Genomic DNA, 14,716 nt, shown 5'->3' with positions numbered 1-14,716 from the left:
ATTATATCAATTAACTTGAAGAGAGGAAAATGGGGGGCTTGGAAATAGCTTGGAAAGAAGGGGAGGTTCTCCCTCTCTTCCTCTCCTTTGTTCTTCATAGACTTTCATGGCTTCCAAGTGTAATCTTTAATTTTCTTTCATGTAGTTAGTTTTTATTCTAGGAGTTTGATGTAATCTAATTGAAGGCTTGTGTTTTATTGTTAATCTATTTGTTTGAACCATTTGATTATGTTCCAAATTCATTCATTGTGTTTAATTCAATCTTTAGTTGATATTAGGGCTTGATCAACCTTGATGTTAGTTAATTGATTGTATGAGACAAGATTGTGTGTGGAATGATTGATTTGTAGCTCTGCCTGGGTATAGATTGGTTGTTGTCTTTAAGACTGTCTTGCGCTTATTGGATTTTCGTTACTAGACTAGGCTATACGCCACTAGCTAGTTTAGTTGATGGAAACACTAAATTATTCTAAATGGCTGTGGTAATACCTTAGAAATGAAAGACGTCGTGCCTATCTTGGTTAGCTCTATGAATGGATGATTTGTGTTTGTGCGAATTGGTTCATTTGTTATTTAGACTAGGCTGTACGCCACTAGCTAGTTTAGATGATGAAAGCACTAGGTTGAACCCGATGATGTACGAACTCTAGAATGGAGTGGAGAGAACTATAGTTTGATGATGAACACGTAGTCTGATGATTATGATGGAGCTAAAGCCCTAGGACCCTTTGTAGATAGTTACATTTAGATTTACTTTAATGTTGTTTATATGTTTTCTTTATTCAATTTTTGTTGTTTTCACAAGGCATATTACTAGGATCACGAGAGCACTTCCAGTCTCTGTGGGATCGCCCCTTACTCATGCACTATACTGCGATTGCAACTCGTGCACTTATGAAAGATTAAACTTTGTATTTGATAGTGCACGTGCCTATCACATTAAATGCGTAGCCAGGGCGACTGTTCACCTGCAGCCGCATTAAATGCATGATGTGTTTTCTCAAAAATTACATTCTTGCCCACGAAGACCAAATCAAACTAAAGTCAGTAGGGTTTTATTTCTCAAGTCTAGGCTACATCACTTGGTGAAATATGTTCTTTGCATGTCAAAGCTCGCCCCATATCATCTACTGGGCATCAACAGCTCGCCAATTAGAGGCCTCTAGTCAATAGCTAGCACCTAGATAGCATGTCTTTGAGCACCCTTAGTTTTAGAAGCTTGACACAACTCCAAAAACTGGGGGCAAATGTTGTGCAAGAGTTTTTGCCAAGCTTGGAAGTAATGGCAGCTCGGGGAAAACGAAGCTTAATGCTACTAGCTAAGCTCGTAGGAGCAAGCTGAATGGACAGTTGACTCATGGATTATTGATAAGCCTTATCCCCTAATATCAATGAGAGGATTTCAGAATTTTATCATCCAATCCCATATTTGACGTGATCACGCCAATCATGGGATTAACTTCCCATGATTATGATTGAGCGATGATCCCTAAAATCACTCACTTACCATCACCAACTTCTTGTATAAATAACCCCAAAAAATTCATTATAAGGGGTTAGTAATTCTAGAGAGAAATAAAACTTATTCTTGTATTCAAAGCATCAATAAGAGAATAGTAGATGTAGGCCTAAGAATTTATAACTTGTCGAATCACTTAGTATGCGTTTGGTTTAATATTTTTATCCCTATTCTGGATCCTATTTTTCAAATCGCGTTTGGTACAATATTCTCAAAATATTACCCTATTTTTTTTAATTACATTTTAACCCCATAAGGTTATTAATTTCACTAAATACCCCCTGAAAAAAAAGTTTAAAATTAACAAAAACACCCCCATCAACCCAACTTGTCAGATTCCGGCAACCACCGTCGGTGATAGCCGGAATCTGTACAACGGCCAAACTTCCGACCAGAAATGGCCGGAAGTTCACCGATGTGCCTTTTCCGACCAGATCCCAAACGGATCTGGCCGGAAAAGGCCAGATCTGGCCGTCAGCGACGGCCAAAGAAATGGCCGTCGTTGACGGTCAACGACGGCCAAATCTTGGCCGTGTCGATCGAAACAAACGACGGCCACATCTTTGGCCGTCGCTGACGGCAAAGATGGCCGTCGTTTGGCCTTTGCCGGCCGTCGACGGCCAAAAAAAACAACATAGATCTGGCCTTTTCCGGCCAGATCTACATAGGATCTAGCCGGAAAAGGCCATAACGATGTGTTACGGCACAGATCCGACAAGTCTGTGCCGTAACGAAATTTTCGGTCAGATTGGCGGTGGTGGCCGGAATTGAACACTGCAGTGTGGTGGGGTGTTTTGTCATTTACATGTTAGGGTCTTTAGTAAATAGTAAACCTAAGGGCGTTTTTATAAATTTTTTAAAATTTACCTCGTAATACTCCCATATCCAATAACCCAATACTACCCTTAAAATCCTATCCAAAATACTAAACCAAACGCACCCTTAAAAAAGTGCTTGTTGTGTTCTTTGCTTGTTCCCTTTGCATTTTCATTAATCATGCATACATCTAATCTGATTCACCAAGATCAATTGGGTTTCACTAGTTGTTACGTAAAATCATAACAACACCCTGTAATTTGTTTCTGCAATCTCATATATCTCTCTCTTTGAAATGAAATTATATTTATTTTATTTTCATCAACGATTTTAAGGTTATTCGATCAATATGGAGGGTGCACAAGACAAACTCGTCAATCAAAGGAGATCAAGCCTTTTTAAGTTTCATGGTGCCCATTTCAAGAGGTGGAAGGCAAGGTGTTATTCTATCTCAACCCCCTAATGTACTTATGTTCTCACCGAAAAGAACCCACACAAAGAGAATGTCGGAGGCATGACCGAGGAAGAGCAAGTTGAGCACGTGGAAAGATTTGCCAATAATGAGATAGATTAGTATAATTGTCGTTATCATCTTTTGAATTGTCTTTTGATCAGTTTTAGGATACTATGAAAATACTTACCCTTCTGCCAAAAAGATTTGGAAGGCTTTGCAACTTAATATGATACCGAGCAAGCAGGTGCAAAGAAGTATGCTACAAGCCGCTTCTTTCGCTATAGATGGTGGAAAGGATTATGAAATATTTATCTGCTACTAAAAATTATGGCTTTTTTCATAAAAAATATCCTGCTTTACTTGAAGGTATTGTGATAATATGGAACACATTTATCATGTGTTCTTCTTACTACTGGTTATGTTTCAAACGTTGACTTACATTTTTTATTTTTATCTATATTTATTATTATGGAAGGTTGGAAGATGGATGATGGAAGATGGAAGGCGGGAGATTAAAGATGATGAGAGCTTGGAAGACTAAAGATGATGGGAGTAAGTCATTGAATCGGAGGTGGTTATGGTGTTTTTAATTGAATTAAAGGATGAGTTATGAATATGAAAAGATGGAGTACGTAAAGAGCTGTATATAAATGTCTCTTATATTTATTCATCACACACATTTTTTCTACCTTCATCCATTATGTTTAGAGAAAATACTAGCTAGAGAAAAGTGTTCCTTTTGGAGGAGCTTGGATGGAGCAATTTGTGTAGAGTTGTTGTCAACCAAACAACGAGACTATTAGGATGTTGTATCTCGAAGGGGACAAGTCAAAATGTTTCTTTACTACATCGGTTTTTTAAGTTTTGCTAAATGTAAAGAGCTCGAATTTCCTTAAAGAAAACGAGATATCCACGCCACAACCTGTTAGTATTAGTTTTCATGTAATCTTCTTTATTCATCATTGTATCTCTTTAAAATAAAATTGTTATTTATTTCATTTTCACCAACACTTTGCAAATCCATTTGGAAGCAATTTGGAAAGTTGATGATTATACTCACTAGTTAAAAATAATTAGGCCTAGAAAACATGAAACTCTATTTGCGTTAAATGGATAATCCACAAATAAACTCAAACTCAAATCATCCATCTATTAAAATATTATTTATGGCTATTAATTAATTACAACAGCATGCTAATTAATGTTCCATCATTTCGACACCAATCTTATTTGACAATAACTGAAAGTTTTCAAGCAATTTTCTTCAGAATCAATTGGGCACCGTTCTCTGGATGAATAGTAATTATTCTGTGAGGAGAATGAACATAGGATGGAGATAACTCCAACGTGAACTTTTGTAGAATCATCGCCAAAGCTATTTTTGCCTCTATCAAAGCGAAGTTTTGTCCAATGCATATCCTAGGACCCCATCCAAAAGGGAAAAATGAAGCTTGATTCTTTGTCGCCTTTGAAATTCCTTCCGAAAATCTCTCTGGTTTAAACTCCTTTGCATCATCACCCCAAAGTCCCTTATCATGGTGAACAAGGATAACTGGCAAGAAGATCTCTACTCCAGGGGGTAACGATAAGCTCCCAAGTTTGATGTCTTTGTAAACAGCTCGAGGAAGAGTTGCAATTGGTGGATATAACCTCAGTACCTCGTACAATATCATCGAGACCTGCGATGAAAATTAATTATAATATGTAAAATATATAGCAAATATCGCAGCAGAAAAAATATTGTGACACTTACAACTTTTAAGTGACTCAACCCATCGTTGTTAGGCTTGTTATCTCCGAAGACTTGAAACACCTCTTCTCTTGCGCGAGCTTGCCAATCCTGATGCTTACTCAATAAAAGCAGAGTCCAAACAAGCAAAACTGTGGTAGTTTCTTGCCCGGCTAAGTAAAATACCTTACACTCTTCAATCACCTCATTAATAGTCATCCCAACATTTTTGTTGTTTCCATGTTCTTTAATTTCTCTAACATTGGATTCCATAAGAATACCTAGTAAGTCATTATTTGTTGCAGCTTCACTTGCTTTCATTGCTTTCTCTCTATTCTTAATAATATCCATGAGTAAAGCTCGCATTTCATTGTCAATTTCCTTGATTCTCTTATTCCTCTTAGTTGGTAAAAGCCTACATATATGTAGAAAAGCAATAAAAGTTAAATAACAATTATGAAGCCGACCAATTGATAGAATATCGGTCATCGGAAACTTGCAATGCCTTGACCGACACACAACCGTATCAGCATACAGTTTCCTTATCCCAACATTTTTTGCGTTGGGGTAGGCATTCACCGACACCAACTGCTTGCGTCGGTAAAAGCTGCCGAAATTACATGCCCACTCAACAGAGCTGATGCATCATTGCGGTACCGGCATATTTACGTAAATTGCCAATAAGATTTAAAATAACTGCTATCCAAACATAAGTACTAATATCAGACAAGTCACATTTTTTTACCGTCATATATGTATACCTCAATCCTGGAATGTAAAATGACTGTGCAGCTTGCATTGCAAGATCAACTAGTTCTGTTTGGAGTTGAAATATTCTCCTTCCTTCTTCATAGTTGCTTCCAAATGCTGTTTGAGAAATCATATCACCAGTCAATCTTTGAAGCTCCGGCCATACATCAATTTCACATGATCCTTCTACAGAAACCAACTTCTTCCATTCGCTAATCAGCTCACTACAAACTTTAGAGAATGCTGGTAACATAAGCTGTAACAGATATTGTTCAAGTAAAATTGTTAGCATCATTCATTATGTATGCACATATACATAATTTCTGTTTTATATGAATACTTGTAAATTTACCTTCAATTTCTCCTGATGGAATGCTGGGTTTATAATCCTTCTATGTTTAGTCCATTTCTCACCCTCGTATTCTAGAAGTCCAGTTGCTATTAAGTTAACAAGTGGATTTCTGGCCTTGGATTTCTGAAAATGGTTGATCTTGGTAAATATCTCCTTTAGTTGATTAGGATTCGTGATAATCACCCGGGGTACTGTGCCAAACCACGTAAAAGAATTGTCACCTGCATTTTTAACAATATTTTAGGAATGATTAGTAGAAGATAGATCATCATTGTTCATATTAAACTTACATTATAGGAAAACCTGCCTACACCAACGCCAAGCCCGAAGACTGAACCTGGCATCGATGTAGTTGGAATGCCCCAACGCCACCGTCATCAGGGTAGTACTGGAATTCCTCCAACGCAGGCACATAACGTCGGAATAATATCAACATATTGAAATTGGTCACCATAATAATTTAATGCATAAAGTAAGACAGATCGCATTGTTCACAGCCACAAATCGAAGGATTAATTCCATCCCTCGCTTTTGTAACCAGAAGACAAGAAGACCACCACAATAACTTATTCATCTACACAAAATTAAAAGAAAAAAATAAAAAACTAAAAGCATTAAATGTACGTGCTTTAGAATTTGAAAAATCATTAAGCAAGAATAATCACTGGTTCAACAGGTAAATATCCCCCCGTGGGGGGATGAATGCTCCCCCCACCCTTCTCTTCATTGAAACCAAATATTCAAGAGTAGGACTCTTCTCTGTTTGCTGTTATAAATTATTCTTTTATTGCTTTTAACCCAAAATTAAAAAAAAAAAAATCCCAATAAACCCAGTTGTGTCAAAATCATCAAGGAGATAGCTAGGACTACATAACTCTAGCTATAATTTGTCCAGCAAACAACGAATTAAGATACAATAACACAATAAAATTAAAATTAGAATTTCTCTGTTTTCCACAAAAAAAAAAAAAAAAAAAAAAAACTAATAGTGCCACACCTCTCATTCAGGCGACTTGGAATTTGCAACATGAAAGAGGAAAAAAGAAGTTAAAGAAGAGAATTGATCACAATACCGTACTTCTTGACCAGTTTATCGATGAATGGAAGAACAAGTGGCACAACGTCATCTGAGAGATTAGGGGTCTGGATTTAGCTCTTTTATCATCATTAAGTTCTCTTTCAGTCTCCATAAAGAACCTAAGGTTTGCCTTTGAGACCTTGCTGTCTAAGATATTTCTCAAACTTCTTAGGCCTAAACCATACCCAGTTCAGTAGTCTCCTGCCCTGTTACTACTGTAACCAAAACTATGGAGACTGCAATTGATTTCAGATCATACATCTCCTTAATTCACACAAGCATAGAATAATGAGGGGCAATTAGTGATCTTAATTGATTCCTTGAGTTTGAAAAGCACCAATTTTTATTACTTAATAAAGTATTGAAAATAAATTAAAGTCACTTTCAACGGTGTGGAAGTTACTTGTATACATTATACACTATATTATATTTCATATCTTATCTTTGTAGTTGTAGTAGCAATTCTTATTTACAATTTTTTAGGGGCCACCTTATAATATTGTTTTCTAAATCGATGACATAAATGACATCGACTGATCAATTATCCATACTTTAACGATAAATATAATTTTCCGACTCTCCACATTTAAATGTTTACTTCTCTGTGCAGTTTATAACTCATTATTGATAAATTTATTTAAGAAAACGGCATATAATGTAAAGCTGTTAGACAAAAAATAATTGTATATTATTTTATTTTGAAAAAAAAAAAAAAGATAAAAAATCATAAAAGTGATGTCTGGTTGAAATAAAGTAGAATGTTTTCAAAATCATTTTCGACTTAGATTTTTAAACAAGTATAAAATCATATACAAAATTTAGTTATTTTAATATAATTTTTAATATTATTCATTCATTTTTAAATAGATAAAAAAATTTCTCTCATATATATATATATATGTTAACCAAATCTTAACTTCATATCTCTAGTTCTATTTATTCTATATTCTCACTTTTATATAACTAGTAAGTTAATTTTAAATTATATATATAGAGATGAGAGAATCCTAATGGTTGTGTTAGGTTTGTCAATCGGCATTGAATCAAGCCAAATTGGGTATAAACATGATCGAGTGGGTTTGGTGGATGGTGGTGGTTGGGTGGATGAAATAAAAATGAAGCGTAGAACCAGGTGAACTTGGAATTTGACTAAACTTTGGGTGGAAGTTGTCGCTTGCTTATATAGAAATAACGTCGGATAATATGTAACCCAATATGTGCTTCTTTTTCGACTGAAAATTGAAAGTTCGATGGGAGTGGCAGATTACATGTGTATTTTTTTTGTCTTACGCAACTCTGCTCCCCTCAACGTTTGTATTTATGTATATGTAAGGCTTATTAACACCTCCCTTCAGTTTTCATCTTATCTGAAGTACCACCATCATCTCAGAAATTCTCAAAACCCTCCCTTCAGGTTTCTACTTTCTCAACTAACTCGCCTAGACACCGTTTTCAAACAGTCAAATGATATTGACCAAGGGTACTGCGTAATTTGACACAAACTTATATTATCAAAGTGACTAAACCTATTTTACATGAAGAAAACTTTTTTTTTTTTATTCCCTCATTTTCCCTTCTCAATCACCTCTTATTTATTCTCTACCTCTGCAGTACGTCTTAAATGAAAAAAAAATTTCGTCTTCGAATTTTTATCTCTACAAACTCTGTCAAGTGCATTATTTCTTTAAGTTATTTTTTTCAATGATTTGAATGGTTGGAACCGAAACTCCACTTCCTGGTTTCAAATTGAGAAAGCGGTGGTCGAGTTATCTAGTGGTTAGCGGCAGAGGAAAATTGCAACTGTGGTCAGAGGCGATCCAGCCCACTTTTGGGTGGGCCACCTCAATTTTTTTTTTTTAAAATATTAATAATAATTTTTAATTTTTGCCTATCCTAACAAAAATATTAATATATAATTAGTTTTTTTTTGACCCATCCTAAAAAAATTTTTGGATCCGCTTGACTATGATGAATTATTTGATTTTCTTAGTTAATTTTGATCTCTATGTTGCTTGTTTTATTTCCCTAGTTAATCATGATCTCTAGGATTTTTTTTTTTTTTTTTTTTTTTTTTGGTCATTGGGTGATGATGGACATGGGGCTTTGATTACTATTTTATATATATACACCCGATTCAATCAAATGCTCATTTAAGAGTTTTCTTATTTCTTTTTTAAATAATAATCAAACAATCTACTCTAGGCTGTACATATTTAAAAAAAAAAAATTACTAAAATATATATTAATTAGAAAAAATAAATATTCACAAAATTGCAGTTTCACTAAACATATGACTATTAATTATTTTATAGGTTGCTAATGCATACATACATATTTGCAAAATATTTATCATTATTGTCAGTTTTTGATCTTCACATAAACACACTATTTTTATATTTCTTTCTCTTTATTTTTGTTGAATTATAAGGAATATTGAAAAAGAATAATGGGATAGAACAACTTTAAATTAGGGTTATTATTGACTTTTGACGTTTTCAGTTGGAATGCTCCTTAAGAAAATGGTGCCCAGGGAGATAGTGGAGAAAAGTGGTAACATAGGGGCGGTTTATGATTTCTGTAAATTTTGGGTGGTAATGAAACAATGAAACCTAAGGGGAGGAACTTGAAATAAGCCTATAATTAATTATTAATATGATAGTTGTTCAACTGTTCCCTTCTAGGTTCTAGCCTATAATTAATAATTAATATGATAGTTGTTCAACTGCTCCATTCTAGTTATCTCTTTGAATATGCCTCAACTTTAATTTTTGACTGTGCTTTAAGTTCACCGGTAATATTACGTTTACAATCTCTTTTCACAAACTTTCTCTCATAATTTTAATCTGACAGTTCACGATTAATCGGCTCGCAAATAGATCCGATCTATTTGCTATGAGTCATACTTATTAATTTACAAATTTACTAATCACAAACTATCATATCAAAATTATGTGAGAAAGTTTATGAAAAGATGTTATAGTCATAGCATTTTTGTAAGTTCAGAGATGAAGTAGAATCCTGGTCATGATATAATAACGCAATCAGTTTTTGTTCGTGTCAGAAAATTCATATATGTAAAATTTATATGAATTAATTACTTCATCCACAAGTAAACTCGAACTCAATCATCCATCTATTTATTTAAACTAATTTAAGTTACAACAGCATGATAATTATCATTTTGACGCCAATCTTATTTTACAATAATTAAAAACTTTCACGCAACTTTCTTCAAAATCAACTGGGCACCGTACTGTGGATGAATAGTAAGGATTTTGTTGGGAGAATGAACATAGGATGGAGATAATCATCGCCAAAGCTATTTCTGCCTCCATCAGAGCAAAATTTTGGCCAATGCATATCCTAGGACCCCATCCGAATGGGATAAATGAAGTTTGATTCTTTGTCGCCTTTGAAATGCCTTCCGAAAACCTCTCTGGTTTAAACTCCTTTGCATCATCCCCCCAAAGTTCCTGATCATGGTGAAGAAGGATAACTGGCAAGAAGATCTCTACTCCAGCCGGTAACGATAAGTTTCCAAGTTTGACATCTTTGTAAACAGCTCGAGGAAGAGTAACTAATGGTGGATATAACCTGAGCACCTCGTACAATATCATCGAGACCTGCATTGAAAATTAGTATTAATTAATATGTAAAATGAATGGCGAGAATTTCGTATGATATAATGTGACACCTTTTGTGTGATATTATATATTAAGGCACTTACAACTTTCAAGCGATTCAACCCATCTTGATTAGGCTTGTTCTCTCCAAAGACTTGAAAAACCTCTTCTCTTGCACGAGCTTGCCAATCTTGATGCTTACTTAATAAAAGCAGAGTCCAAACAAGCAAAACTGAGGTGGTCTCTTGTCCGGCTAAGTAAAATACCCTACACTCTTCAATCACATCATGGATAGTCATACCAACATTTTTGTTGCTCCCATGTTCTTTAATTTCTCTAAAATTGGATTCCATAAGTATTTCTAATAAGTCATTATTTGTTGCACCTTCACTTGCTTTCATTGCTTTCTCTCTATTCTTAATGATACCCATGAGTAAAGCCCGCACTTCATTGTCGATTTCCTTCATTCTCTTATTCCTCTTAGTAGGTAAAAACCTACATATATATAGAAAAGCAATAAAAATTCATTAATAATATTTATTAAACCGGCAAATTGATAGAAATTTAAAAAACTACAGCAAACTTGCAGTGCCCTGACACCGAGGACCGGCGCCAAACCTTAAACAATACACCGACGTGCAACCCGACATAGATTGTGTCAGGGGAGGCGTTCACCAATGCCACCTGCTTTCATCGGGACGGCAGCAGAAATTACCTGCCCACTCAACAGAGCCGACAAAACTCTGGCGCCAGCGTATTTGTAAATTCCCAATAACATTTAAAACAACTCCCTCTCCAAAGTTAAGTACCCAATATCAAACACATCAGAGTATCATAGAATTTTTCGCATTTTGGCATCATGTATATGTATACCTCAATCCTGGAATGTAAGGTGACTGTGCAGCTTGCATTGCAAGATCAACTAGTTCTATTTGGAGTTGAGATATTCTCCTTCCTTCTTCATAGTTGCTTCCAAAAGCAGTTTGAGAAATCACATCACCAGTCAATTTTTGAAGCTCAGGCCATACATCGAATTCACATGACCCTTCTTTAGAAGCCAACTTTTCCCATTTGCTAATCAGCTCCCAACAAACTTTAGAGAAAGCAGGTAACATAAGCTGCAAAAATAATCATCAAAATAAAAATTTGTTAGCATCATTAATTTTACCATATATCTGATTTCTTTTTCTTGCTTGCAAATAAACAATGTCATATTCATTAATACTTATGAATTGACCTTTAACTTCTCTTGATGGAACGCTGGGTTGATAATCCTTCTATGTTTAGTCCACTTTTCACCCTCATACTCCGCAAGCCCAGTTGCTACTGATTTAACAAGTGGATTTGTGGCCTTGGATTTCTGAAAATGGTTTATCTTGGTAAATATCTCCTTTAATTGATTAGGATTCATGATGACCACCCTGGGTACTGTGCCAAACCATGTAAAAGAATTGTCGCCTGCATTTTTAACAAAGTTGTAGAACAGTAGAAATGATTAGTAGAAGAAAGATCATCGTTGTTCATATTAAACTTGACAAACATAATGCATAAAGTAAGACAGATCGCATTGTTCATATTGAAGTTAACAACCATAAATCAAAGGATTAATTCTATCCAGCACTTTTGTAACCAAAAGAGAAGAAGACCACCATATATAATAACTTATAGTGATATATGTACACACTGTTAAAAGAAATTAAAAGCATTAAATGTGCTTTAAAATTTCAAAAACATTAAGCAATAATAAGGTATTAATCACTGGTGAACCAGGTAAAATCCTAGAGGGAGCAAATGCTCCCCATCCTTCACTTCCTTGAAACCAGCTGAGTCAGAAACTGTAAATGTCAATGTGTTGTACCAGCTACTGCAGTTAGTCTTCGGTCATATTACCTTGTCTATGAACTTGATTCGAGTTAGTGGTACATGCAACTGGAAACAAGTGAGTATTGTGTGAACCCGAGTCAAGATAAAGTCGGCACAGTAAAACAACCAGAAAACAAAAAGAAGAAAAGAGAGAAAAGCTTCAACAAAGAAAATCAACACAAATACAAACATATTCAGTAAAGAAAGCTGAACAACTTTCCACAAATTCTTCTACTTAGTTCTACTTTGTTCTTTAACTAAAGATTTCAGATCTTGAGCCTCATTTTCATTCCCGCTAGCTCTAACTTGTCCAACAAACAACGAATTAAGATACTAAATTAAAATTAGTAAGTTTTATCATATCTATCATTTTCCAATCAAATAAGGACGAAAAACTCACCTTCTCACTCAGGCGACTTGGAATCTGCGACATGAAAGAAAGAGAGAAACAAAGTTAAAGAAAAGAAGATTGATTACATACCATATTCTTTGACCAGTTTATCGATGAATGGAAGAACAAGTGGTACAACGTCATCTGAGAGATTGAGGGGTCTGGATTTAGCTTCTTTTATCATCATTAAGTTCTCTTTCAAGTCTCCATAAAGAAGCCTGTAAGGTTTGCCTTTAAGACCTTGCTGTCTCAGATATTTCTCAAACTTCTTAGGCCTAAACCATACCCAGTTCAGTAGTCTCCATGCCCATGTTACTACTGTAACCAAAACTATGGAGACTGCAACTGATTTCAGATCATACGTCTCCATTAATTCACAGAAGCATAGAATGAAACGAGGGGCATTTATGACCTTAATTAGATATCCTTGAGTTTGGAAAGAACCAATTTTATTTACTTAATAAAGTATATAAAATAAATTAAAAAGTCGTTTTAGACACTCTGGAAAGGTCGGGTGTGTTCGGCTGGGGCTAACGATAGATTAGCCATTTTATAATTTATATTATTTGATTATTATGTTTGGCTATCAAATAACATAAGATTTCTCTAATTTTTAAAAAATCTGATTACTTCTATTTTTTTAGATATTTTAAGATTACTTGGTAATTTTATTTTTATTAGAATTTTATATTTTATTAATAAAAATTTTGGACAAAAATACCCTTATTCTTATATTAATTTACATGAATCTGTCATTACAATTCTACTCCTAATTAATTAAGTTTTTGGACATTAATGCCCTTTTATTTGAAACAAATTCCAACCCACCAAAACTACCATCGCCGACCATCTCCGTTGGCGGCCGACGCCGATCTGGTCGAAAAACGGCCGTATCTATTATGGTCGTTTTCGGCCAGATCATTAAATCTGTCAAAAAACGACCAGATTACTTCTGGACATTTTCGACGAGATTAAATCTGGCTGGAAACTGCCAGATTTGTGGCTGTTAACGGCCATCGATCTGGCCATTACGTCATTTGATTTCCAAAGGACAGTCGGCAGTGACTAGGTGAGTGGGGCGTCTTATTTGATTTTTAAACTTTTATTATAGGGGTGGTTTAGCTAAATTTTTAAATGTAGGGTGTTATAAATAATAATCTAAATAATAATATTTAAAAGAGGGCAATTGAGTAATTTAAATAACATACCAATCAATTTATTCCTTCCAACCAAACATATAAACATAACATGCCCACCAATTTATTCCTCCCAACCAAACACATTAATATAACATTCTCAGTAATCTTTCAAGGTAATCTATCTTCTCTTTAATATAACATTTTGGGTGTGTTTAGTTCAGGGAATGTTGTATTATTGAGAATGTTATATTAATGAAAAAATAGATTACCTTGAAGATTACTAGGAATGTTTAGGAAAATGTGTTTTGTTGGTTGGAATAAATTAGTGGATATGTTTAGTTGGGAGGAATAAATTGGTGGGTATGTTATATAGATTACTAAATTGCCCTCCCTTTAAAATACTAATATAATATTATTTTTATTATTATTTTTTGAAACATTTATTTTAACCCCCTATATTTGAGATTTTGCTAAAACACCTCAGCAACATGAAAGTTTATTTTTTAACAAAAACACCCCCACCCACCCAAGCCACTGCTGGTCGCCTAAACCACCGCCAGCCATCGATCAGGAAATGCAACATAGATGTTCTTTGAGGGGTTTTGAAGAGGAGGTGAAGGGGAGTCGATTGGTGCAAGTAGGGGTGATTTCTGGTAGAAAACATGATCGGAAAAGCATTGAGAAAAAGGGAAGTCACGTTGAAAAACAATGGGCTTCGCTAGCGATTGGAGGCAGCTTTGGTGCTGGGGTTTGGTGGGATTTGAAGAGGAAAACCAGAGGTGTAAGATGGTGGTGGTTGGGACCTATGGTGATGCCGAAATCAGCCCAGATCGGGCTTAATATTGGCAGCTGCCCAACCCAAAAAATTCCAAATCCATGGCCATTTGGTCAAAAATAGCCTGATCCGACTGATCGTGTGTCATTTCGATGACATTGCTCGATGGTGGCCGACTACCAGCAGTTCTCTTGAGTAGCTTGTAAATTGTTTTAAAACAAGGGCGT

The 14,716-nt window shown here is 35.0% G+C and overlaps 1 protein-coding gene and 1 pseudogene across 2 annotated transcripts; both read right to left on the bottom strand.

Moving 5' to 3' along the window:
• Positions 1-3,914: 3,914 nt before the first annotated feature.
• Positions 3,915-6,419, bottom strand: LOC116139053 (cytochrome P450 CYP72A219-like). Of its 2 annotated transcripts, XM_031424730.1 has the most exons (5): positions 5,911-6,419; positions 5,621-5,841; positions 5,280-5,524; positions 4,543-4,933; positions 3,915-4,468 (listed from the first exon to the last, which is right to left on the bottom strand). In XM_031424730.1, exons 3-5 carry the CDS (start codon positions 5,519-5,521, stop codon positions 4,040-4,042), a joined length of 1,062 nt encoding a protein of 353 aa, XP_031280590.1. In that variant the 5' UTR covers positions 5,522-5,524; positions 5,621-5,841; positions 5,911-6,419; the 3' UTR covers positions 3,915-4,039. The 2 variants fall into 2 exon arrangements, with proteins under 2 accessions (XP_031280590.1, XP_031280589.1); XM_031424729.1 differs by lacking the exon at positions 5,911-6,419 and having other exon boundaries at positions 5,621-5,900.
• A 3,389-nt stretch (positions 6,420-9,808) lies between these two features.
• LOC116139052 lies at positions 9,809-13,017 on the bottom strand (annotated as a pseudogene).
• Between the last annotated feature and the right edge of the window lie 1,699 nt (positions 13,018-14,716).

This window comes from Pistacia vera, unplaced genomic scaffold (assembly GCF_008641045.1).
Source record: "Pistacia vera cultivar Batoury unplaced genomic scaffold, PisVer_v2 Contig346, whole genome shotgun sequence".
Classification (NCBI taxonomy): Eukaryota; Viridiplantae; Streptophyta; class Magnoliopsida; order Sapindales; family Anacardiaceae; genus Pistacia; species Pistacia vera.
Note: the sequence above shows the minus strand (reverse complement) of the source record. Positions and strands in the feature narration are given on the sequence as shown.

Bases quoted from the DNA above. Each gene is read 5' to 3' on its own strand.
- LOC116139053 (XM_031424730.1), bottom strand. From the start codon at position 5,521: ATGTTACCAGCATTCTCTAAAGTTTGTAGTGAGCTGATTAGCGAATGG. The intron at 4,934-5,279 runs GTATACATATAT...ACATATATGTAG, and splicing joins TTTTACATTCCAGGATTGAG to GCTTTTACCAACTAAGAGGA. The intron at 4,469-4,542 runs GTAAGTGTCACA...TTTTCATCGCAG, and splicing joins GGTTGAGTCACTTAAAAGTT to GTCTCGATGATATTGTACGA.